This window comes from Psammomys obesus, unplaced genomic scaffold (assembly GCF_907164565.1).
Source record: "Psammomys obesus unplaced genomic scaffold, mPsaObe1.curated_primary_1811, whole genome shotgun sequence".
Classification (NCBI taxonomy): domain Eukaryota; kingdom Metazoa; phylum Chordata; class Mammalia; order Rodentia; family Muridae; genus Psammomys; species Psammomys obesus.
The window spans coordinates 385,760-409,782 of NW_026585685.1; the positions used below are offsets into that span (position 1 = coordinate 385,760).

The 24,023-nt window shown below is 44.9% G+C and overlaps 1 protein-coding gene across 1 annotated transcript in view; it reads left to right on the forward strand.

Annotated features, from left to right (window-relative positions):
- The first annotated feature begins 386 nt into the window (after positions 1-386).
- Tbx15 (T-box transcription factor 15) overlaps positions 387-24,023 on the forward strand; it is a 75,132-nt gene continuing 51,495 nt past the window's right edge. Inside the window, exons 1-5 of the mRNA XM_055628068.1 lie at positions 387-698; positions 2,206-2,348; positions 3,067-3,271; positions 3,420-3,688; positions 7,715-8,168. Of these exons, the coding sequence (XP_055484043.1) occupies positions 387-698; positions 2,206-2,348; positions 3,067-3,271; positions 3,420-3,688; positions 7,715-8,168 (1,383 nt within the window). The remainder of the gene's footprint in view (positions 699-2,205; positions 2,349-3,066; positions 3,272-3,419; positions 3,689-7,714; positions 8,169-24,023) is intronic.

A 24,023-nucleotide genomic window follows, 5' to 3' on the forward strand; every position in this document is an offset into this window, starting at 1 on the left:
AATTTAAAAAAAAAAAAAAAAGAAAGAAAGAAAGAAAAAGAAAAAAGAAAGAAAGAAAGAAAAGATGAAGCCCAGTCCACACAGCTCGTGAGCGCCTGCCCGGGTGGGTTGGAGCTGGACTCGGCGCTCATGCGGCGAGCAGGCGGCGTTCCGGGCGCTCGTTCCTAGAGGCTGGGGCAGCTGGGGGCACCGGCCCGAGCCGGCGGTCGAGGGCGGGGGAGGACACGGAGGGAGGGCGCGCATCAGCCGCGGAGCCGCCGCCCCAGCTTCGGCCGCGGCGCCGCCGCCTCTCGAGGGCCGGGCCCGGCGGGCGCTCCGAGCGTGCGGCCGCGGGGCTGCCAGCTCAGTAGCGCGGGCGGGAGGAGAGCCGGGTGCGGGCGGCTAAGATGAGTGAGAGGAGAAGATCTGCAGTCGCCCTGAGCTCCCGAGCACATGCCTTCTCCGTCGAAGCCTTGATCGGCTCAAATAAAAAGCGGAAACTGAGAGACTGGGAGGAGAAGGGGCTGGACCTGTCCATGGAGGCGCTGAGTCCCGCAGGCCCACTCGGAGACACGGACGACCCGGCGACCCACGGCCTGGAGCCCCACCCGGGTGAGTGTGTCGTGTCGGGGCGGGAGGCGGGTGGAGACGGGGCTACCGAAGGCTGTCCCCGCGTGTGGAGCGAGGCCCTGCCTGCCGACTCCCTGCCTCGCTCCGACGTGGGTTTTTCTTGGCATAAATTGCCTTGAGCCTCTCTAAATTCGCCGGAACCAATTTGGGGGGCTGGCCCGAGCCTAGCATTTTAATCGCCAAATTTCAAGCCAGGAGGCCTGCTTGGGTTCATCCCCTTCTCCTGCGGCAGAGAGCAAGCAGCCTTTTGAGGCGCCTACTCCGAGGGGCTGCGGGCCCCTGGGTTCTGAAGAGCTTAGTCAAACACGCTGGAGAGAGAGCCCAGGAGCTCTGAGGCTTACTTCTGAGAGCTCCCGGTGAAGCCCGTGCTGCGGCCATGGGAAATGTTCCGTTTCTCTCGTTTAGTTTCTCTCCCGACTAAGCTTTGGACGGCGGAGAAGGGTAACTGTCTGTCTGCCTCGCTGGAGACATGTTAGACACCGTAGCCTGAGACTGAGGTCTTGAATGAGTGCCCACATCTCTGTATGTGGGTGGGTGCGCGTTTCAGTTAATTTTCTCGGATCTACCTGTCTTGTGCACATATAATATGCATAGAACCCTTGAAACTCAAGGCGGATATCAGTGTGTGCATTCTAACAGAGCCCTAGGAGGGGAAAACAGCTTCACATTTTGTATTAAGTGCCAAGATTTCAACAGTGCAAAACAGCCCGGGGGAACAGCTGTTGTCAGAACTCTATAAGCGTGCACACGAACACAACACTCAGGGCTTGCTTTAGGGGCTCCAGAGTATTTTCAGCCCAGACCTCTGAAACCCTGCAGAAGGTGTCCTTGCGGACTAGGTGGGCTGCCCGAGTAGACCCCTGGTCCTATGGCTTGCAGGAGGAGGAAAAAGTCGGGCAGCCGCCCACACTGGGATGGGAGCAGCCCTAGGCTCGGGAGCTTGGGGATCCTGGCCTAAGAGCTGGCCAAAGCCCCAAGAGAGACAGCTGTCGCTTGCATTTTCTCTTTAGGCAATGACAGTTCAGTTTCCACGCTCCCGAGGCTAATAATAACGCGATTAGCCAGAGACCTGCAGAGGCAGACTTTTATGAATTCTCCGTGTTCTTGCGGCCCGTTACGGAATTTGGGTTTAGTGCTGGGGAATTATTTTTATTAGTCGATGAAAAGAAAATTAAAAGGAGATTTATTTCGCCCATCCACGACTTTTCTCTCTTTGGGAGCAAGGTCAGCTCCACTCGGACCCCTGCGTGGGCACTCCAGGAAGGAACGCATAGTTAATGCGTGTCCTTTCTTTTTTCCAGAGCCCATTTCCTCTCTTAATTTATCTGTTGTCAAAATTTCAGTAAGGATCCGTACAGTTACTGGAATGTCTTGCAGGCCTTATGACAACTTTCGATTTGAGACTCTCCGATTTTATTTTTTCTGACAGTGGAGAAAGGAGAAATTATTCGACTTAGCAAGACTGATGCCTTGTCAAGGGTGCTTTTCTCTGGGTTGCTGGGAGTGCGTCCCGGATCTTATGATCCAAAGGGCCAACACGTGGGGTCAAAAACCTGGACATGGTTCACTGCTTTTTCCCTCTGCCATCCTTCTCAGGCAGAAGCGAGAGGAGCAAAGAGAGGGAATCTGGGAAACAGAGTAACCCAGAGGTATTTCTGTAGAAGTCCGGAGTCCCTGACTGACGAAGATGCGACGGAACATGGAATAGAGAGTGAACTTGAATCAATACAGTTCAGTTGGTCTGTCCCATTATTTTATCTCTTGTTTAAAAAGACAAAGGGTACCTTGGAGTTAGAAAACAATGAAAAGTATTAATGAGTAAGGTTTCAGAAGGAGGAATTCAAAGTTGAGAACACTAGGTAACCCAGCAAGGCCTTGGGCAGGTTGAAGCTCTGGCAATGACTTACAGGCTTTCTTCTGCTCCGGACTTGGAATGAGAAATCATCCTCCAGGGGAAAAAAAAATGGGGGCTGGTGTCATAGCTGCCCACTCTGGACTCAGCTGTGGACTTCGTGTGCAGAAGCTGAGGACCTTGTAGCTTTTTTTCCTCCTCCACACAGGGCTACGTTTAGGTGCATGGAGGAATCGGTTGAGCGGCTGACTCCCCTGTCCAGAGCAAAACCTTTCTTCTACTGGGTTTCACAATTCGCCTTCTTTCTATTAGGGCGGGCGAGGCTGCTGCGTGGATCCCTGGTCTCTAGGCACAGGGAGAAAATAAAGACAAAATAAAACCAAAACTGCCTTGGGCCTGTGGCAGGATTAAATACTCATTGGGCCAAAGTAGCTGTGTTGGTCGCTCCACCATCTTCTCTTTGACCGATTCAACTATTTTCGGTCTGCCCTGCCCTATCCTGAAACCAACAGGAACCTCGGACAACCCAGGGGCTCAAGTTGTAAGACTGAACTGTAAAGCAAACTTTAATTCAGAGACTCTGCAGGCCGTTTGCTTTTTCACAGGCCGATTTGCTTACTGGGTCTGCACAAAGCCGGCTTTAGTTGGAGCCTGAGCACCCGAAGCCAGGGGCGCCAACCTGTAGCAGTGGGGGACCAGCCCGCCAAGGCCTCCACTCTGCACAACTCACTAATCAGAGGACACAATTACGTATTTCCACAAACTTCCACGGAAGCCCCGTGGCCTCCCAAATCTCAGGCAGGGGATTTGGTACAGACTCACGCCTTAGTCCTATTGACCCTGGCTCCTGCCCTCCCTGTCTTTTGGAGAAGCCGCTAAGTCTTAGGGGCTACCAGCAGGAGAGAGTCTCGAGGTCCCGGCCTCTGGCTAAGCGCAACAGAAGAAACTTTTAACCCAGGATCGGCGGCGGAACAGCTGCTGTGACTACGGCCTCGAAATGCGGCGGCGCCCAGTACGCACGCACGGACCCATCCGACGCTCCATTGAGCTTCCTTCCCCCAGCTCTGGCTCGGACATTTCCCACCCGTCTCTTCAGAGGAGTGCAGCCAAGGCCGGGTCTCCTGCGGAGCGAAATAATTCAAACCTTCTGGGGAGGGATTTCCCTCTTTCCAGCCTGCAGGCCGAAGAAGGCCTTGCGGCCAGCCCTGGCTCCACTGGCCTGGAGAGGTGGCATCGGTCGCGGGTGGGCACACTCAAGCACGCTCAGGCAGGCAGACACTCCGCGGGCGCGTGGATAAGCAGAATTTCTTAACGTTTTCATTCGCATCCACGCGCTCAAACCTTCATGCAGGCAGGCGGGAGAAAAGCCCAAGTTGAAACTTTGGCTGCCCCAAAGCACTTTGCTTTTTAGTTACCACCGACAAACCGAGTTACCTAGACAAACTGCTTACTTTATTTAATCTTCCAGTGTATTGTTTGTTTGCTCAGAGCAAAACTGTGATTTTTTAATCCTGACATTTACCACCCCATTCCCAATAGGGAAATGACGGGTGAAAGAGAGGAAGCGGCTCTCTATTGAGAAATGGATACAGAGGGATGAGTTGGATGTGTCAGCGGAAAGAATATGTGTCAAGCACCAGCCACGACCCAAGCCGGGTTCAGATGGTGGGGGTAGGGTGTACAGACCCCTATGAGGCTGCCGAGGGTTGCTTGGGCGGAAGGTTCTGTAATTCCTCTATGCTGTGCACACTGCCCCTGACACACAAGTGGGCATCCAGGGTGCGGCTGACACCAAGTGGGCCTTGGACGGCTGCCTTCAAAATGGCCATCCTCAGAGGCCACACCTTTAGAAAGTGATCTTGTGAGAAGGAGGAAGAGGAGGAGAAGCAGGAGGAGGAGGAGGAGAAGAAGAGGAAAGAAAGAAAGAAAGAAAGAAAGAAAGAAAGAAAGAAAGAAAGAAAGAAAGAAAAAACAAAGAAAGAAAGAAAGGAAGAAAAAGAGAAACAACTTGGGAAAGAAGAAAAGCAGAAAGAGAGGAGGTAAGGTTGGAGAGTATAGTTGTTGGTTGAAGAGTATGGTGGGTCACTGGAGGATGAGGGCTAGGAGTGTTTTTTGAACGTATGTCAGACAGTGTCTAAGGCAGGCACCTGTGGATGCCAGCATCTGTGGAGAGAGTGTCTTAGAATCCGCTGCTAGGAAATAGGGATTGGTTGTGGAGATTATGGGAAATATCAGTCGTGGTAAAAGCCAGTGGGAAGAGGACAGTACTCTTAACTCAGTCCATCTCAAAGAAATGACAAGAGGGCAAACTTAGATGGCCAGAGTTTCCTGTGAGGGGAATCCAAGTGGACCTTGCTGCCTTTACTTCTTAGTAGCTTCCTTATCCTCAAGTTCCCGAAACTAGCACACTACACTCAGGGCTGACAGGCTGTGCAGTATCTTCTTCGCCGGGGCTCTGGGTTCGGAGGAGTCACTCATATAGCTCTATCTAGCCCACAGTCCACTGGCCTGGGCAGTTCAGGTCCCATCCCTCACCCCCTCACCTCCCTCTCCAGAGCAAACCTAAAGAAGGACAAAGATTTGCCTATGCAAATCTGCACACAACCTAAGGACCTTGAAATTCTCAGTCCATTTTTCCCTGGGCTGTCCATTGCCGGGTTTCTTATTTCTTGTTGAACAATGCTTTGGAATCTCCAGCTAGCCACTTTGGGGTTTCTGATTTTGTAGATGAAATTCCCAGAGTAAGGTGCAAGGAGGAAGAGTTAAAGTTCTTGGTGTGGAAATTAAACTAACATAGGCCTCGCCTCGTGATGTTTTCCTTACACTCCTGCACCCTCCTATCAATAACCCCAAAGCTGTAAAATTTCAACTGTGAAATAAAATTATTAAACGTAAAATATATTTAATAAATGTAGCCTGTGTGGCGCCTAACCTGAGGGTCAATTAACTCAACAACTACAACAACAAAATTGAAGTGTGTGAATTGAGATGTGTGCCTTCTGTTTCTCTACACAGCCTTTTCTTTTTTCACGTGGACACAAAGCTAGCAGAAGTGCACACTTCGTCTTTAATCACACCCATCAGACTAGACAACTTCAGGGAGAAAGTCAAATGCAGCCCAGTTCAGAAGACCTGACTGCTGTTTACCCAAGCCTACCACGTGGCATTCACCGCTTTTATGAAAAAGCGGAATATTCCAGGTCCACCAGAGCGAAACTGCTAGCAAAAAATTACCGTGTTACCACTAGAGACAGCATCTTCGGAGATTCCAATCATGGACCCTGGCAAAACTCTCAAAGTTAGGACCAAATAGATACTTAAAAAAAATGTGTGTATAAGTTCCTTTCAGTGTGGTGATGTGGTCTCAGAGCAGAAAAAGCCTGGGGGGGGGGGGAGCGGGGAGGGTTGACTTGCACAAATTCCTCAGGGATAAAGAACTAGTTGGAATGTCACTTTTCTTCCTCCATCCTGGAAGTGTAGAAATCCATCTGATGACTATCCGGGAAGGATAGCTGGTTCTTTCTTACTCTCAAAAGCCAAACCAGTTCACTAGACATTATTGAAACCACCTTCCAATCTAAGGCTTAAGTTTTGACTTTTTGGAATACTTTTTGAAAAAAAGGGGGGGGGGGGAAGGGAGGGCAAAACAGGAAGCTGTTGACTGTGCAATCTTTGCCCTCTCTTATGAATGGGGTTTATTTTGACCGTGCCTTTTCTGGTCTCCAGTAAGCCTGGAATTTTATATGCATGTGATTGAGATTCTCCCTGGGCATGCACTCGGAACAGCAATTAGCAAATTTATAAATCAGGTCTGTTTACACTTCTTTGGGGAAGAATAATCATTACTTAATTTAAGTGAGGCCCTTGCTCTAAGTGTCTGGGTGGAAAATGAGGCTCGGTAGGGAGGACCTGCTGTGAGATGGAGGAGGTGGGAGATTTAAGCAACTGGGGAGAACTAATCAACATTTAGTTGGCACCAGTAACTTAGAGTTGGGTGTTTTGTTGAGTACAAACTGCTTAGGAGCTTTTCATATCAGAAGTGAAAACCAGCAATTTCTCCACGAATTCTGTATTTAGAACAAATGAGCAAGAACAACCAAAAAACAACCCAGCTTTGCCCTACACAAAGATGTAAAAACGGACGTGTTTAGTCCTGTGAACACCGCAGCACTGTGTGAACACTATATCCACAGCCAGCCTCAGAACCATCTCTGAAATATATTTCGAGATATATTTCAGGCAAAGAAGTTGGTTCCTCCCTCCTCACGTGTGTGTGTGTGTGTGTGTGTGTGTGTGTGTGTGTGTGTGTGTAGCCAGTTTAACAGATGGGGAACATACAGCATTAGAATAAGCAAAGTTTTGTGAAGTTGTTTGTTTGTTTGTTTGTTTGTTTGAGACAGGGTTTCTCTGTGTAGCCTTGGCAGTCTTGGAACTCACTCTGTAAAGCTAGGCTGGCTTCAAACTCAGAGATCTGCCTGCCTCCACCTCCCAGGTGCTGGGATGAAAAGGAAAGGTGTGCACCACCAGCACCTGGCTTGTGAGTTTTATGCATTTAAAATTTCTAGACACTGAGTGTTTCCCTTTACCTCTTAGAGCCACCCGGGAATTTTGATTAAATTCTAAGAGAACTATCAGAAAATAAAATTGTACAAATATGGTTAGAAACAACACTAGACACTGGCAGTAGGCTTTCTCCCCCGGTTAATCTTGTGAATATTGCCATTTTTATTTTGTGGGGCCAGAATGTTACTTTCAGTCCTAAGGAGTAATTACATGCCCCTGATGTAAGTGGATTAGGAGAAATCTGGATAATAATTACACTTTATACATTATAAAGATAAGCATTGCAATTGAGAAAATTAATTTAGGAACATGAAAAACATGCAGAAATGTATCCCCTACTTGTCTATTTTTCTTTCTTTTTTTCCTCCCACATAGTTGGCAAATCTTAGATGAGATGGGTGCAGAAAACTGTCGCATACTTTATAGGACCAGACCCTAAGGAAACAAACTCCTGGAGGGAGATACGGGCCAGCATGGTGGTGCACGCCTTTTTCCATTAATCAGTAGGAAGAGACAGGGACTTACATGAGTTCAAGGCCATCATGATCTTTACAGAGTTCAAGACCAGTCAGGGTTACAAAGTGAGACCTTGTCTAAAACAAACAAAACAAGAAAGAAACGGAAACCTGAAAACAAACTGGTCTCATAAACGCAAATTTCGCTTTCATTAGAGTTTCTTATATCCGGTAGGAACCTGCGAGCTTTTGTGTGCTTCTTTCTAGCTAGGGGAACGGATTCCCTAAATCGCGCAGCCGAGGCCTTCCCTGAAGTCCTCTGTCTCCCGGAGCATAAGGGTAAGGCTTCACCTAGAGGATCCCTAGAGACAGTCAACCTTTATCTCTGGTCCTTGCGCCACACGTCGCTCGCTGCCCTGTTTTCAGCAGGAAAGCGGCAGTTTTCCCGCGCCTCTCAAGAAATTTCAGCTGACATTTCACCAGGGAAGGAAGTAGAGTGGATCCTTCCCTGTGAACCCGTGTCTGGGGCAGTTCGGGTGACCTTCACAAGCGTGTTGCTTGGGCCTCTGGCAGCGCAGAGAGGTGCAGATCGCGGTGCGGCGTCCCCTGCGCAGCTCTGGGCCCGGTGCACTGCGTGGCGGTGCGCCCAGCTCCGCGGAGCTCCGAGTCTGGCCGGCCGGGCAGGGGCTGTAGGCGCCGGGCACCGGAGTGGGGAGCAGCTGAGTCTTTGAAACTGTGGAGTCCAGAATCTCTAGTTGATGGCACTTGCGCGTTGTCGTTCTAATTACTTACGGGAGAAACGAGGGGGCTCTGGAGTAACCCGGGAAGTCTTGGGGGAAGCCATCTCTCAAAACAATCAGACTCCCCTCAAACAGCGAAAGAAAAACAACGGAACCCAAAGATCTTACACCTCGCGCCCCGAGGGGAGTTTGGGTTTTGCTTTCATCAGGCTGAACAAATTTCCGAGGAATCAAACTGACTTCAAACATTAGCAATTAGAAACCAAGAATCCCTGGGCCTGTAGAACTTCTAATCCTTAACCATTTCCAAATGGGTAATTCTAGGGTCAGTAAATATCGTAGCCAGTCTGTTAAAAAGAAAGACGCCCACGCCGTGAGCTACCTACGGTAGAGTCCTTTCAGAACCGTTCTTTGCCCCCCCCTGCAGACGGAGACTGTCCTTCGGCTGTTCTTGGGAAGACTGAAGGCGCAAGTAGTGACTTTCTTAAAAGAGAACCCTCTCAGCTTTACAAAGTAGGCTGGAAATCGCAAAATTCCGCAGGAAGAGATCTACGGTGAGCTCAGCCTTAGTGGGTAGGGGAAAATCTTGCCCCAGGCAACTTTGCGCCAGACCGGGATAGACTGGACCTAAGCCTGGAGTTAGGTAGCTTGAAAGTGTCCTGAAAAAAAAATAATAATAATAATCCTTAACTGGTCTTCTCAGTGGGAAGGTCAAAGCATTTTGGGTCGATGACTGTGTATACAGCAACATTTTCCTTGAATTCAACGTGTTTTGCTTTGTTTCAATTCAAAAGCTTCATCAGTCATTTGATTTGTTGTTGCTGTTGTTATCAGCACAGCCCAGACGTATCTGTACATCATTTAGAAAACAAAACCGTTTAGTTTGAAATTTAAAGGTGTGCAGAAGATGACAGAGTAACATAGTTCCAACGCAAAAGAACCAGAAGGTTCAGAAACCACCAGAGAAAGGAATTTGACTGTGATTCTTCTCAAAAGCATCACAACAAAGACTTCCACAACAGTCTCCATATTCTATTCCAGCGACCCTGTGTTATGGAAGGAAGAGGGCGGGACTCCCTTAAAGCAGGAGGCTTAAATTCTACTGCTGGCTTTGGTATTAATGTTGAAACAGGGATATAAAAGCAGACATATTAATGTTGAAAGAAAGTTTTAAAATTGTTTCATAGCAGCTAGTGAGGCCTCCATTTCTGGCTTGTGAGATGAGAGAGCCAGTTTCAAATGAAACATGAAGCCCGTTTAGCTACAAGACTCCACTGCCCCTGTTAGCTTTTGTTTTGAAAATATTAACACTTTCTCCTAATGCACCTTGGCCAATACTTGACCCACTTTTTACACCACTGGAATGAGGGAAATTTTACTGCATTTGTGGAACGTTGCCGTAATAGCAATCTAAGGTTTAAAAAAAATTAGAGCTAAAATTAGGTGCTTTCATGGAGCTCTTGAAATTATATTAATATCACATGTTCAGAAATCAGAGATTGGTGATTTCTAGTCCTATGTGTTTGATGCCTGAATGGAAAAGGCCAACAAAGGCTCTAGGGCACCAGGAAATTGAAAGGAAATGCAAATTATTTATACTCTGACAATGTTCTGTTTAATTCTCAGAATAATAATCAGAAAAATCATCTCTCTGAAAAATAAAGATTGAGGAGAACAGTGTATCACTGGTGAATTGGATTGGGGAAAAAAATCACTCCTCAAGCCTAATGGAAAGAAAGCGCTAGTAACTATTTTCCATGTCCAGCCTGCTAAGCTGAGGTCTGGATCTGGCAGGGATGTGAGAATGCTAAAAGGATGACTTAGGAACAGGCAAAAGGCTTGTCAACAAGACAGATCAGGAGACAGCTTAGCATTCAGACCTCTATTCATAGCAGCTGAACTCGAGGGCAGGGTCAGAGGCACAAACTATGCCCTGCACACACCTAGCAATGTTTCTCGTGTTTCTATCTTGTGCAGTCCTGCTTCCTTACAGACTATTCCCACCCCAGGGCTGGCTTACCGCCCTCATCTATGACCTCACTTTGCACAGACTCTATTCAGACTCCTGTAATCATGGGATATGAAAAATTTACTACTTTCCCTTGACCTACTACTACTCTGGAGATTGCTGTGGGAGAAGGACCTTGTTTTCATTGCTTTTGTTTGTTGAGAGCTTAGCATTTAGTAAATAATAAAAAATACATAATCATTGCCCAATACAAATGGTAACAAACAGCAACATTCATTGGCTAGGAAACTGTGTCAGTTATCGTGTTGATATGTAAAGTATATATTTATATGCACACTTGCAGACACACATTCTGATTATATGCAGCAAGTACACAGATGAAAGCAAAGAGTTACTCTTATTGCATTATTTCTTTTCTTCTTAAAAAATATTTGCTGGGCATGGTGGTGCAAGCATTTAGTCCCAGCACTCAGGAAACAGAGGCGTGGATCTCTGAGCTCAAGTCGAGCCTGTTCTACAAAGTGAGTTCCAGAACATCCAGAGCTATACAGAGAAATCCTGTCTAGAAAAACAAAAACCAAAAAAAAATTATTTATTTATGTATCTTATATATACACTTTATCTGCACGTACACCTGCAGGCCAGAGGGGGCGCCAGATCTCATTAATGATGGTTGTGAGCCACCAGGTGGTTGCTAGGAATTGAACTCAAAACCTCTGGAAGAGCAGCCAGTGCTTCTAACCATTGAGCCATCTCCTCAGCCCTGCGTTATTATTTCTGTTTGATGCAATAAATGCATCAATCACGCAGGATCCTGGATCAAGCTCAGAATTTTGGGGTCACATTGCTTGCTTCAGAGCTCTGGTCCCAGCACTTCCTAATTGTATGACCTTGGGCAACTTAATGTCCTTTAAACACAAGTTTTTGCATCTGTGGAATAGCAACAATAAATGTGTTCGTTTTTTACCAGCGGCTATAGCTAGGATCAGCGAAGATAGTACACATACAAGAAGAAAAGATTTAGTTCAATGCCTGACATTCCTTCCACATGTTGACAATAATTGGTGGCCTTGGTGATTAGGAGGGGTATGCAATGGATGAAAGCCTTAACCTACAAGGAGGTGATGTGCAATTCCCTATTTTTCTCTAGGAGTTGGCTCCTCACCCCATTGACTATAATCAGAAGCAGTACAGAGTCCGAGTATGTGTGAGCTGTTGCTATTCAATAGTCCATTGAGACAAAAAGGTAGAACCTGAGGAGCTAAAAGGGAGAAAGTAGGGTGTCCAAGGATGGAGGTCCATGGCTGCCATGCAGAAGGTGGAAATGGTAGGTAGATGGAAGGAAGGGCTCCTCTAAGATCTCAGCTCTGACAGGACAGAGCGAGATGCCTGGAGGCGGGAAAGTAGAGGGACACTAAAGTTCTCTGGTTAGTTTCTACCTGCAGTTCAGAGTCTTCAGGTTAGCCGTTGCCTCATAGGAAACACGAAGAATGGCTCTTTGTAAAGCCATATTCTGATGGAACTCCAGAGTTGCAATAATTAGGGCACAGTCATTTATGATTACTCTGCTGTTTAGTTGGGTTAAGAGATTAGAGCTACAATGTGTGTTTGTGAGTGTTTGTGTGAAAGAGAGAGAGAGGAGAAGAAGGAGAAAAGAAGGAGGAGGAGAAGAAAAAAGAGGAAGTAGAGAATAAATTAAGGGGTAATTTAAGAGATAACTTGAATATTCACTTATTGTTATCTTATCTGTATGTGTGTTTTGCCTGCATGCATATCTGTGCACCACATGTGTTCACTGCCAGTGGAAGCCGGAAGAGACCATTGGATCACCTGGAACCAGATTTACAGAAAGTTGTGAAGTTGTGAGCCACCTTGTGGGTGCTGGGATTCTAAGCCTAGGCCTCTGGGAGGGCAGCCAGTGCTTGTAAATGCAGCACCAAGAGATTAACTTAAAGGAAAACCTGAAAGTGAGGAGAAAAGAGCTTGGGACTCTTTTAGAAGAAAAGCAGACAATGGCTCAACCTGGGCTATAACCCACATTTCACTGCCTTTGTTTGTCCATTTTTCTTGTTTCCAGATGATAAAAATGGATAATTTGCTGGCTCTTTTTTTTTTTTTTTATGTTGCTGCATTCTAAGCCTTCTTCATATTGTTCCCTGCCAGTGGAGGGAGAAAGGTAGCTTTTTTGAAGAAGAGGAACAGAGAGCAGTGCCTTTCCGAACTTCTTCCAGGCAGCCCAGGATCTTTCAGGATACACTCTCAGGCCTGACAGCACAGAAAAGGTAGTTAGCCATTCCAGTAGCAAGTCAGGTCTCAGTCTTTGAAAGCCTTTTCAAGTCAAGTAGTTTTGTTTATTTTCTGTCTTTCTTAAAAAAAGTATTTCTTTATATTTAAAATAATTAATTTTATTTATTTTAGGTGCATAGGTGTGAGGGTATCAGATCCCCTGAAACTGGAGATACAGACAGCTGTGAGCTGCCATGTGAGTGCTGGGAATTGAACCCAGGTCATCTGGAAGAACAGCCAGTGCTCTTAACCACTGAGCCATTTATCCAAATTCATTTTTTAAAATTTACATGCATGTACATTTGTATGTATGTGTGGTATGCGTGTGCATTTGCATGTATGTCTGTGCGTGGTATATGTGTGTCTGGTGTGGTGTATGTTTGTGTGCCTGTGGTATATGGAGTGTGTTTGCTTGCAGATGCACTCAGAGGCTGGAAGAGTGTCAGATTCTCTGGAGCTGGAATTACAAGAAGTTTTGAGTGGCTGTGTGTGCGTGCGTGCGTGCGTGCGTGTGTGTATGTGTGTGTGTTATGCGTGGAACTTCTTTCCTCTGAAAGAGCAGCAAAAGTGCTGCCTATCACTCAGCCACGTATCCAAGACCTTGATCTTTCTCTTATACTGACAGGCTGGTCCTCAGAGAAAAAGCATTGTTTCTCTATTGTGCAGACCAGACTGAGGTCCAAAAGATTACCTATCATACCCTACATCCATAAGACTCCAGTTTACAACCTGGTTGGCTGGAGTCTGAACCTAGCTGTGCTTGCTGCAAGCATCCTTACCCATTACTTTCTGTCGTTTCCTTCCAAGATGATTCTTTTTTATTTTGTTTCGTTTTGTTTTGTTTTGAGGTAGGGCTTCTCTGTATAGCTTTGACTGTCCTGGAACTCACTCTGTAGACGAGGCTGGCCTGGAGCTCAGAGATCCTCCTGCTTCTGCCTCCTGAGTGCCGGGATTACAGGCATACGCTATCACAGCCCAACTGAGATGATTTTTTAAATTCTTTTTCTCCCTCATCCCCTCCCATTTCTGCCCTCCCTCCCTCTTCTCCTCCCATGCCCCTCTCCCAGTACACTGATGGGGAGGTCCTTCTCCTCTTCCATCTGACCCTACCCTATCAGGTCTCATCAGGACTGGCTGCATTGTCTTCCTCTGTGGCCTGGCAAGGCTGCTCCCCACTCAGGGGGAGGTGATCAAAGAGCCAGTCACTGAGTTCATGTCAGAGACAGCCCCTGTTCCCCCTACTAGGGAACCCACTTGGAATACTGAGCTGCCAGAGACTACATCTGTGCAGGGGTTCTAGGTTATCTGCATGCATGGTCCTTTCTTGGAGTATCAGTCTCAGAAAAGACCCCAGTGCCCAGATTTTTTGGTTCTGTTGCCCTCCTTGTGGAGCTCCTGTCCCTTCCAGGTCCTTCTATCACCCCCTTCTTTCATAAGATTCCCTGCACTCAGCCCAAAGTTTGGCTATGAGACTCAGAAAGCAAAGGACACTGTCATCAGAACAAAACAGCCCACAGACTGGGAAAGGATCTTCCCTGACATGATTTTTAACTGCTTTAGGGAGAGCATTTTGAGCTTGCTGTCTGCTACACCCCAAATAGATCATTAATACTAGTAAGAGCTTATTCAAACTTTTAGGTCTCTGACCCTTTGTTGTTGCTGCTAGTCCCTCCCTGTCTTCAGGTGGCTTCAATGGCACCCCACTATAGAGGGCTCCAGTGACAGCAGTTCTAAACCATGATCTTTGTAATGGCACATGTTTGGCCTCCTACTGTGTTCTCATTTTATTTTATTCTTATTTATTTTCATTTTTTATTTTTATTTTTAGACTGTAAGCAACAGACATCTCAAGTCTGAAGGATAGTGGCTACCCTTCAGATTTCGACTTAAAGCCGCCTCATCCCAAATCCTCTCCTGCAGTAAGATTCAGAGGCAACTAACTGCTCTGTTTTATCCTTTCCCCGTCTCCACTCCTAACGGGATGGATGCAGTCTTATTGGTAATTGATTCAAAATGGAACAGCTTAGGAAAGTATCAGTTGCAGCGACGAGCAGTTCCCGAGATCCTAAGTACTGTTGATTTTCTCAAACTCAGCAATCACAGCTGAAATCCCTTTGCCATGGATTGAATTTACAAAGGAAGAGATTCTGATTTCCACAGTGGCTTCTTTTTAATGCCAGAGGATTAGGAAACTGCCTTGAGGACCCACTGCAAGTACACCCACTCTTCTAGTCACGGCTTTAACTTTAACCTCTCAGTGGCTGCTCTGATTCGTTTGTTTGTAACAGCTCTATTTGGAGCAGTCTTGTTTGCTCCGAGGTCTGTTGCTTGCAGGAATCTGTCATCCAGATAAACACTCACATTCACGCTCCATTTCTCCTCCCTTTCCTGCTGGAACTGGATGAGGGGCCGGCAGCAACTTGCAAAGAACTTATCAAGCGCTTCTGTCTTTCTTCCTTTTTATTTTTTTCCCTCTGTCCACCTGTTCACTGTCTCTCCATCAATTTCCCTCCCACTCTATGCAACCTTCCTTTCTTAGAGAGTCAGATGTCTCCAACAGGGATTTGGAGAAAAGCTACACCCACTTACCTCCCTGATTTCCATGTGTAGATTTTTTTTTTTTTTTTTTTTTTACCATTAATGCATTTCCTGGCTGTTTAATTGTACAGTCTGTTATATTCCTGTCTGCTTTGTACAGTCTCTGTTATATTCTTCTCTGCTATGCCCAAGGATAGGAAAGTGGCTTTTACAAGATGAAATGAGTAAGATGCAAAAGTCCATCTCTGTTTTATAGCTTTGCTTTCTCTCACTGCCAGCACTACTCCATGTGGTCAACTCCCTGATGGGATTTGATACATTCTTGATGCAACAGAAGCATACAAAGCTCTGGGTTCCGTTCCCTTCCCATCCCGAGGCACTCATTGATTCCCAACGTGCATAGAGGAGGGGAATGCTGCAATCTTGCCGCTTTTCTGGATCTCACCCTTGAGCTCTGCCCAAGTAGAAATAGAGATTCTGCAAGATGTGTCACTAGCTGGACTTTGGCCATTTCATCTCTCCTCCAGCATTCAGAGCACTCTCTACATGACCTGTTGAAATCCGGGGAACATTAGATGCCATCTGGTACATCTGTCCATTACCCAGATTAGACTGTGACATCACAGAGATTTAAGGCCTCTCTGTGATGTTCTGTCTGGGTGGTAGGAGCTGCTAAAGGGGTTGCCTGTATATGCAGGGCCAATCTGAGCAGATAGTAAACCAGTAAACCAAGAATGTGTGTGTGTGTGTGTGTGTGTGTGTGTAGGGCTGGAGTGATGAGGGGTGTGATGGAGATCTGGGTGTTGTGCTCCTCAGCCTGTGTGGGTGAATTGGTTCCGGATGTTAACATTTTTTCCTTGGGGCTTGACTACATTCTTCCTTTTTTTTTTTTTTTTTTTTTTTTTGCCTGTTTTCCTGCCCACATTGTTGGGCCTCCACAGCTGTGTGGCTCATTGCTAGTGAGTACTGACATGTTTTTTTTTCCTCTGGCATTGGGTGGGGACCAAACCCATGGCCTTCTGCTTGCTAGGCAGGCAGTCTACAGTTGAGCCAAATCACCTTGCTACTGAGTACTGAGAATGGAAGACATACTTTATCACAAAGGCAAGTTTGGGACGTGTGTATAGGTATAGGCATTTGAGTTTTCCCCTGCATTCTTTTCTGGATTTTTTAAAATCATATCAACTCTGTAGTACTTTGGAGACTCCATTGGAAGACATGTGTAGAATATTCTGGAAAGCAGACAAGCTTTCACACTCTACAAGCAGAAGACACTGGCTGGCATGGGAAACCAAGATGTAACAGGAAGGCTGTTGTAGGTTGAACCTAGAAGGCATGCATTAAAGCTTGGGAACCAGCCTGCATTGCTTAGGAGGTAGAACCTTTAGTAGCTGAGGCCTGATGGAGGAAGTTAGGTCATTGAGGACATGCTTAGAGGGCCTTGACTCCTTCCTGTATCTCTACTTCCTGGTTGTCATGAGGTAAACAGCTTTTGTATGTCGTGCCCTCCTGTGGGTGATGCTCTTTGTCATCACAGGCTCAGAAATAATGACACAGCACTGAGACTTCTGAAATGATGGGGCAAAATATTGTTTTATCCCTTAAGTTGATTTCCTCAGGCTTTTTGTCACAGTGACAGAGAACTGACCCACACAGAAGGTAAGCAGACAGCCCTGAACAAGATAGACGTGGGGGGGTTGGAGGTGCGAAAGTTTTGTTTTGAACCTAATCCCATCTCTGTGGCTTTGAGCGGGTGACTCAGTTATTCTCCGTGCTTCAGTTACACTCATGAAATGGGAGCAGTAATTCCTGCTTTAAGGCTGTTGTAACAAGTGATAAACATTTCAAGTGCTTGTTATGATGCCTAGTACAGTCAAAAAATATCATGTCTTGCTCCGAAGTTTACTTTTGGTAAAGGAGAAAAACCTGGAAACTCTTCAGTGTTTTTATGGGAAAGTGTTTGTGATTGTTGGACACAGAAGGCTTCCACCCCCTTTACACATGCCTTACAGCCCTTCCCCCTCCCTCACCAGCTGCTTCTCTCACTTCATGGGGCTATTCCTGCTGTTGTTCCTGCTTGGAGTGCATTTCTCCCTTAATATTCTTTCTGAAGAAAGTTCATCCTACTTTCAAGCCTCATCTTGAGCTCCCACGATGCAGGGACATTTCAAGTTGGAAAAGGCAATTGACACAGATGTTGGTGGACATGATGTGCAACTCAGACCTGTGCCAGATTAAAAAAGAACTTATAGCAGTGAACAGCTCACACTCATGGGCCTTACTGTAGAGGGAGGAGTACTTGGATGCCACCAATTTATCTTTACTTCCTGTCTGCTGTAGGGGAGAGTCTCTTTTAGAGATGTTTGCATGATTTCCTCTCAGCATGACACCAGGGTGCTCTGTGTCCTAGGAATTCCAGCTGAGTAATTTGCAGCTCTTACAGGGGTGACTATGACAATACAGGTTGGTGTCAGCCTTTGGTTATCTCTGTTAGAAAGCTGCCCTTCTTGGGAGATCTTCATCCAGTAATCTGAAGAAACCTAAATGCAGTGCCTACGCTGCATTTCTCTTCATAGAATACCCTCAGGCTGCACACTGCCAACTAAAATATATATGTATACACACACAAGTATATATATATGTATGTATATATATAGACACATGTATGTGTGTGTATGATCTCACATATATACATATGTACATATATATGTTATCAAACACATGTTGCAATCTCTTTGTCCTGTAAACTGGCATTAACCTCAGACCCTTGGGCAACTGATGTATGCACCTAAGGAGATGTTTCTTGTGTTCTCTCTGCCCTGTGAACATTTTTGAACACATGAAAATACATAGGCTCACCCACATAATGCTTTTCCTTGATCTTTCCCCGCAGTGTGGAACTGGTCATATAGGAGAACTAGTAAGGTAGAATGAGATTGGCGTAGGAGGATTATAAATTCTAAGTCAGTCTGGGATTACATGATGAGACCTTTTTCTAGTGAATTAATCAGAAAAGCAAATGCTCCCCTGATGATATCGAAATTAACATTTTGTAAGCTCCGCTTTAGCTAAAAATCCCCAGAGAACACTGTCTTTGGATTCTTGTGAATAAAATCCCCCAAGCAGATTCAGCATTTGCCGCACTTTGAGGATGGGTTTTTGTAACCAATACAGCCTCTGTAAGCAGGGCTTCAAGGTGGTCTAGCTTGTGCTATCTGCCAATCATTGCCAGGCATGACTTCAGATGAGTCAATGCATGTCTCTGAACTCTGGAGTCTCCCTCTATAATGGGAATGAGAAAACTGGATTTGAGTAAGGAAAAAAACTTCTTTAATTGTACTATAAGCAAGCCACTATCACTGTATCCCCCAACTGCCAAGTGCCCTTGGCGTGCAGAGGCTTGTCATGGGCTTTGTTTTGCCTGAAGAGGTGCTACTATTTAGAGGGGTGAGTACTTTGAGGGAGTTTCTTTGTCCTACCATGCTTCATGCTTCGTAGGTGTCAGGCTTTGTGTTCACAGCAGTCAGTGTTTCTCTCCACCAAAGAAGATGAAGAAATGAACTAAAAGGAAACTAAAAAATCCTCAGCATTAAAGAGAAGTGCAAAACACATGTGTGAATGAAAGACAGATTGCATATGCTCTGGAAGACGGCATTTGGTTAAGGTCGAGCAGAGCAATAGGTATTCCTCTGTTTTGTTTTGTTTTCTTCCCCCTTGAGTTGTGAAGAATATGCAAGTGATCTGACAGCAGGTCCCAGCCTCGTGATGGGGGAGAAGGCAGGCTGTTAGGAGAGGAAAGGAGAACACCTCTGAAATGTAAATCTCCGACCAAGCTGGAGGGCTGAAGAACACAACGCAGCTGTGTGACAGTACAATTGAGGCATTCGTTATAAACAGGAGTGGGGACACACACATACCAGATAACTTTTGGTCCTGTTATATTATATAAACCCTTCAGTACTATCCCGAGCTTGACTCAGGTAACAAGGAAGCGAACAGCATCACTTTGCTGTTTCCTTTTGTCCTGTGTATCTTCTGACTCTCTTTTCTATTGTTTGTCACTGGGGCTTGCTGTAGAGAAAAACAAACAAACAAAAGGGCTTTTCATTTGGACTCTGCTACTATGCCCACATGGGTGGTACAACTCTGGGTTGACCCAGTACCGCTGCAGACCGTGAGGAAAGGAGACTTTTGACTATTTCTGTACATTTGAAACATTGTAGAATGGAGACAGCCGTGGGAGCCTGAGTGGGAATCTTCCCAGGCAGCCCAACAGAGCTGGGACAGCTTTTGTCTTAAGCTTCAGAGTTCTAAGCACCTTTCACACAAATAAGATGGCCAAGTCTTTGTTTTTGTTTTTTGTTTGTTTGTTTGTTTGTTTTTTGAGTCTTTCTCTAGTTGAGTATCTTTAATTCTGAATTATGAAAATATTTCTTCAAGATGCATTGGTGGACCCCTCATAATTAATGCCCTGTAGTAACACATCTTGGTAATTTGGGGGAGTATACAGTTTCAGTAGAGTGCTTTGCAGTACCCACTTTTCAGAGTGACTATGGCACTCTTAGGAGGTCTGTCCATGACAACGCCTTAAGATCTGGTTCTAAACCATCAAAAAGTTCCATTTGCAGGTATCTGGGTTCATGGTGAGGACTATACATTGTCTGTAAAGATTTGGAAGTTCCCGCTCATTGTTTGTCAGCCTGATTCACAATGAAATCATAGGCTTCCCTTTAGGTCTGTCAGAGGCCAGGAGGTAAGAATAAATATCCTAAGTGTCACTCTAGAAGCCTGATCTCTTGAAGTCAGCACACAGACTGTGTTGTCTGTTGAGTACGGGAAATGACATGACTTGGAGCTATAGGACTTAGGGAAAAGCTTATTCCTTTAGCTGCGTGAACTATAGGAAATGAGTAATTTGTCCAGGATACTAAGGACCTTGGAATAAGTATTCAGGAGAAAGATTCTCTGGCTGCTATGCCAGTTGCCTTTTGTAACTTTCAGGAGGTCATCTCTTTAACCAACATCTTGTTCATAACCTGTGCTAGCTGTAATGTGTTGGTAATACATTGTAAGCATTCTATCCTGGGAAAACCTAAAAACTGCCTTCCTAGTGCCAGTGGCATTTATGATTTTCAGACAAAGCTTAATGTGTTTGATAGATCGGGGGTTGTGGGCAATGTGGACTATAATCCAACATCCATACTGTGGCCACTTCTTTAGAAGAGTATATCACACTAACACTGTGTTTTGAAAGCCCAAATCAGAACCTCAAACTAGTTTCCATTTCTGAGTCATTCCTTTATTCAGGAATCTAGCAAAGCAGCTTTTAAAAAATTGTAAGTGAAAAATATATTTACACTAATTCTTTAGATGTTCTGAGAAAACTATGTGAATGTTTTTCTTTCTTTTTTCCCCTTCCTTCCTTCCTTCCTTCCTTCCTTCGTTCCTTCCTTCGTTCCTTCCTTCGTTCCTTCCTTCGTTCCTTCCTTCCTTCCTCCTCCTTTTTTGCTTTTTGAGACAGGGGTTCTCTCTGTAGTCCTGGCTGTCCTGGATTCACTTTGTAGATCAGGCTGTCCTTGAACTCAGAGATCTGCCTGCCTCTGCCTCCCGAGTGCTGGGATTAAAGGCGTGTGCCACCACTGCCCGAATGTATTTTATTTTCAGTGATGGATATTACCAGAGCTCACATCTTGAAGCATATGCATTTTCATCAAATGTGTACAAATAATGTTTTCGGTGACAAAATAATTTTCCTTGCACAAGGAACATTTGTTGCTTTTAGATGTGGTGTTCTGGAGAGGCATGATGGCAGACAAACATTTTCAGTGATAGAGGGAGGATAAATACATACATGGAGTTTTATATGCCAAGTTTATTACAAGTTGCATCTTCCTACATGGAGTTGGTTGTGTCAGTTCAGGCTGAAAAAATATGTACACTTGATTTAACTTTTACCTCCCATTTTGCAAGCCCTCAGATTCTGCATATTTCTGCTTGAAATTAAAAATACCTCATTTCAGGAGATTTCTTAAAGAGAAATTGAAATACTTTATTGAGGTCATTTTCTACATCCTATTAGTCATCAGTAAGGAAAATCTCCAATTCTGTTTTAGAAGGAGAATATTGAAAGGAGTTCATGAAGAAAAGGGTTAGGTATCTACTAGGAGCAGAAAGCTGGCAACATATGTGAATCACTTCCCATCTCTGAGTCATCGTTTGTCCCTGTTAATGCAGAGAAGGTAACATGATGATGAGCTATCTTTCAGAGGTGTAGAAAATAAACGGCCTTACATGGCGGCAGTAAGCTCTAGTTTATATTGCCATCTTTCAGGTAGTTAAAAAGCTGTCATGAAACCCTAACCATCAAAGTACCAGACTCTCCAGAGTCCATCATTCCTCTTCAATGCCACATAAACTTACTGTCTTTCATCTTATTTCCTGGAGCATTTGAAAATGCTGAGGTATAATGCCATTTCACTACTAAGAAATTAGCTCAAGTAGTCTTTAAAAAACTGTTTTCTGGCCACAACAAAATACCATTATCACATATGATGCAATTTATACTAATTTCTTGATATATGTCATCTTTTAGTTAGTCCCTAGTCTGATCTCCCCAATTCATTCAGAAAGTGTAAAGCTATCATTGAACACAACAGTTCTTTGATCAGCCTACATAGTTTTACGAACCACATCACAACATTCAACAAGGGTCTGAAGGATATATTACTCCACCCATTAATACTCTTTCTAGGGTATTCAAATATAGTACAAAGGCCACATTTTTAAGACAGTCCTTAGGAAATTTATTGGAAAGCTCAATTTGGAAGCTGGCCTTGGATGCCACTCACTGGTTCTTAAGAATGCCTGTGAGAAAATAGGCTGGAAAGTAGATGTCTTGTCAGAGTGTTCTGGAATCCAAAATTCTAAGAACATGGCAGAAGCTCTTCTAGCACCCCAAACAAATGTCATAGCTGAGAACATGCATTCTCGTAAAAAGGTCAAAAAACTGCTTCTTGTTTTAATAAGAATGATTTGTGGCTATTGAACTAACACAGGGCAGTAAAAGCTTTCTGATTACAGGATCTCTAGGCAAATTCAGCGCATACTGTTTTTCAGCTTGTGGCAAATGCATCTTGTTATTTTGCAGAAGTCTTGGAAAATGAATTTCCTTCAGGGTTTTAACACTGACAACAGAATATCATGCTGCATGTGAAACTACATTAGAATCAAGTTTAATTTTATGCAAGTTAACTCAGAAAGCTCTGCCCAATAATTTTCAACTCTCGGGCTATTTAGGCCTGCATGAGGCACCAGTAGAACACACCTGTAAAAGGGCAACACTTGATTCATCTCTTCTTTTATCTGCATGGTGCTCACTGCTGTGTCACACGGTTTCTGATAGATGAGTTGGATTCCCTGGGTAGATAGACAAGATCCTTGTTTTGATGGACTAGAGTTATGCTGATTCCGCCCACAGATAACAGAGTGAGGAGGATGAGAAACGCATTTAAAAAGTTATTTCCATAGAAATAGTGCCTAATAATGTTGCCACTTACAAGTCACATCTATAAATTTTACACAGTGTTCTACCACTGTGAAATCTGAAATAACCATTCACTAAGTCTTGTCTTTCCTACATCAGGCGTCTGTTGGTTTTTTTTTTATTTATTTTTTTTAATTTTTTTTCTAGTCTTCATATCACACTTGGCTTGTACTAAATGCTCAATAAATATGTGTGGCAATAAATGAATTCATCATCTTTTGAGTTTTGTTTGCGCTGGGTTATCATAGTAACTACTTTGATTGATCCAGCTGCCTGGAAAGTGAAGACAAATTGTTGGTTTTCTACCAAAAGGATCACTTGTGTAATACTGTTAATATTTCACATTTGTGTCACAGTTTGTTTTCTCAAAGTACTGTCTGTCCCAGAATGGAAAAGCACATCAAATATTGCATTTAAAGCCACAAAAAAAAAAAAAAAAAAAAAAAAAAAAAAAAAAAAAAAAAAAAAAAAGAAAGAAAGAAAGAAACCATTGTCTTAGATGTGTGAAAACAAATCAGCACAAGTTGTTCAAGGTCACAGTCAGGTGGAGGGGCAGACACATCCCTCTCCTGTCAATATCTTTTCCTTGCTCTGGGCAGTAGCGAGAGGGAGTGCTGTAGCAGAAAGAGTGCTGTTCCGTGCTTGGGGCTCTGAATGTGCAGTGGGTTTCTCTTAGTTATATGGGCTCTGATCCAAGGCTGTGCCTGTGGAGTGTGGTACTCTTGTAAGGGAGTGCCCTTGCCCTTCAGTCTTCTCAAGGAGCCGGTGTGGCTGAGCTCCGGGGGTGAACCTGTGTGTTTCTCTTGCTGCTAACAGTAGTTCAAGGAGCGTCTGTCCTCTACCTTTTGCCCAGTCCCTACGAAGTGACAATGATCGTTAGGTATCTCCTTCTGGACATGGGCCTCAGCTGGCCTCCATGCTGAATCAATATCCGAGTAGCAAATGTATTTACAGACTGTCCCTGAACGATAGAGTCAAAGCCTCGCGTCACTCGATGACCTCTTTTCTGTTGCTCTGAATGGACTAGTTCTGTCTCTGTGCCTTAGGTCAAGATGTCCTCTAGGTCTCTGCTTTCTGCCAGACTGTGACATTAATAATTGCTTTTATCTATGCTGTAATTACAGACTTAACAATTCAGATCATCTGTACACTTATGAAGAATTATGTCTGAGGAGATAGGACAGTGGGTAAGGCTCTTACTGCATGTAGGAAGACTGAGTTCAGATACCCAAGGCCCACATGAACCAGGTGGTGTAGCACATAGCTGTCATCCCAGTACTCCAGTGGCAGGAGAGGAAGTGGAGGCAGGGGAATTCCTGAAAGGCCATGGGCTAGCTACCTGGGATACACAATGATGAGCAATAAGAGACCTGTCTCAAAGAAGGGGGAGGGTGAGACTTGACATCCAAGGTTACACACAAACACACACACACACACACACACACACACACACACACACACACACACA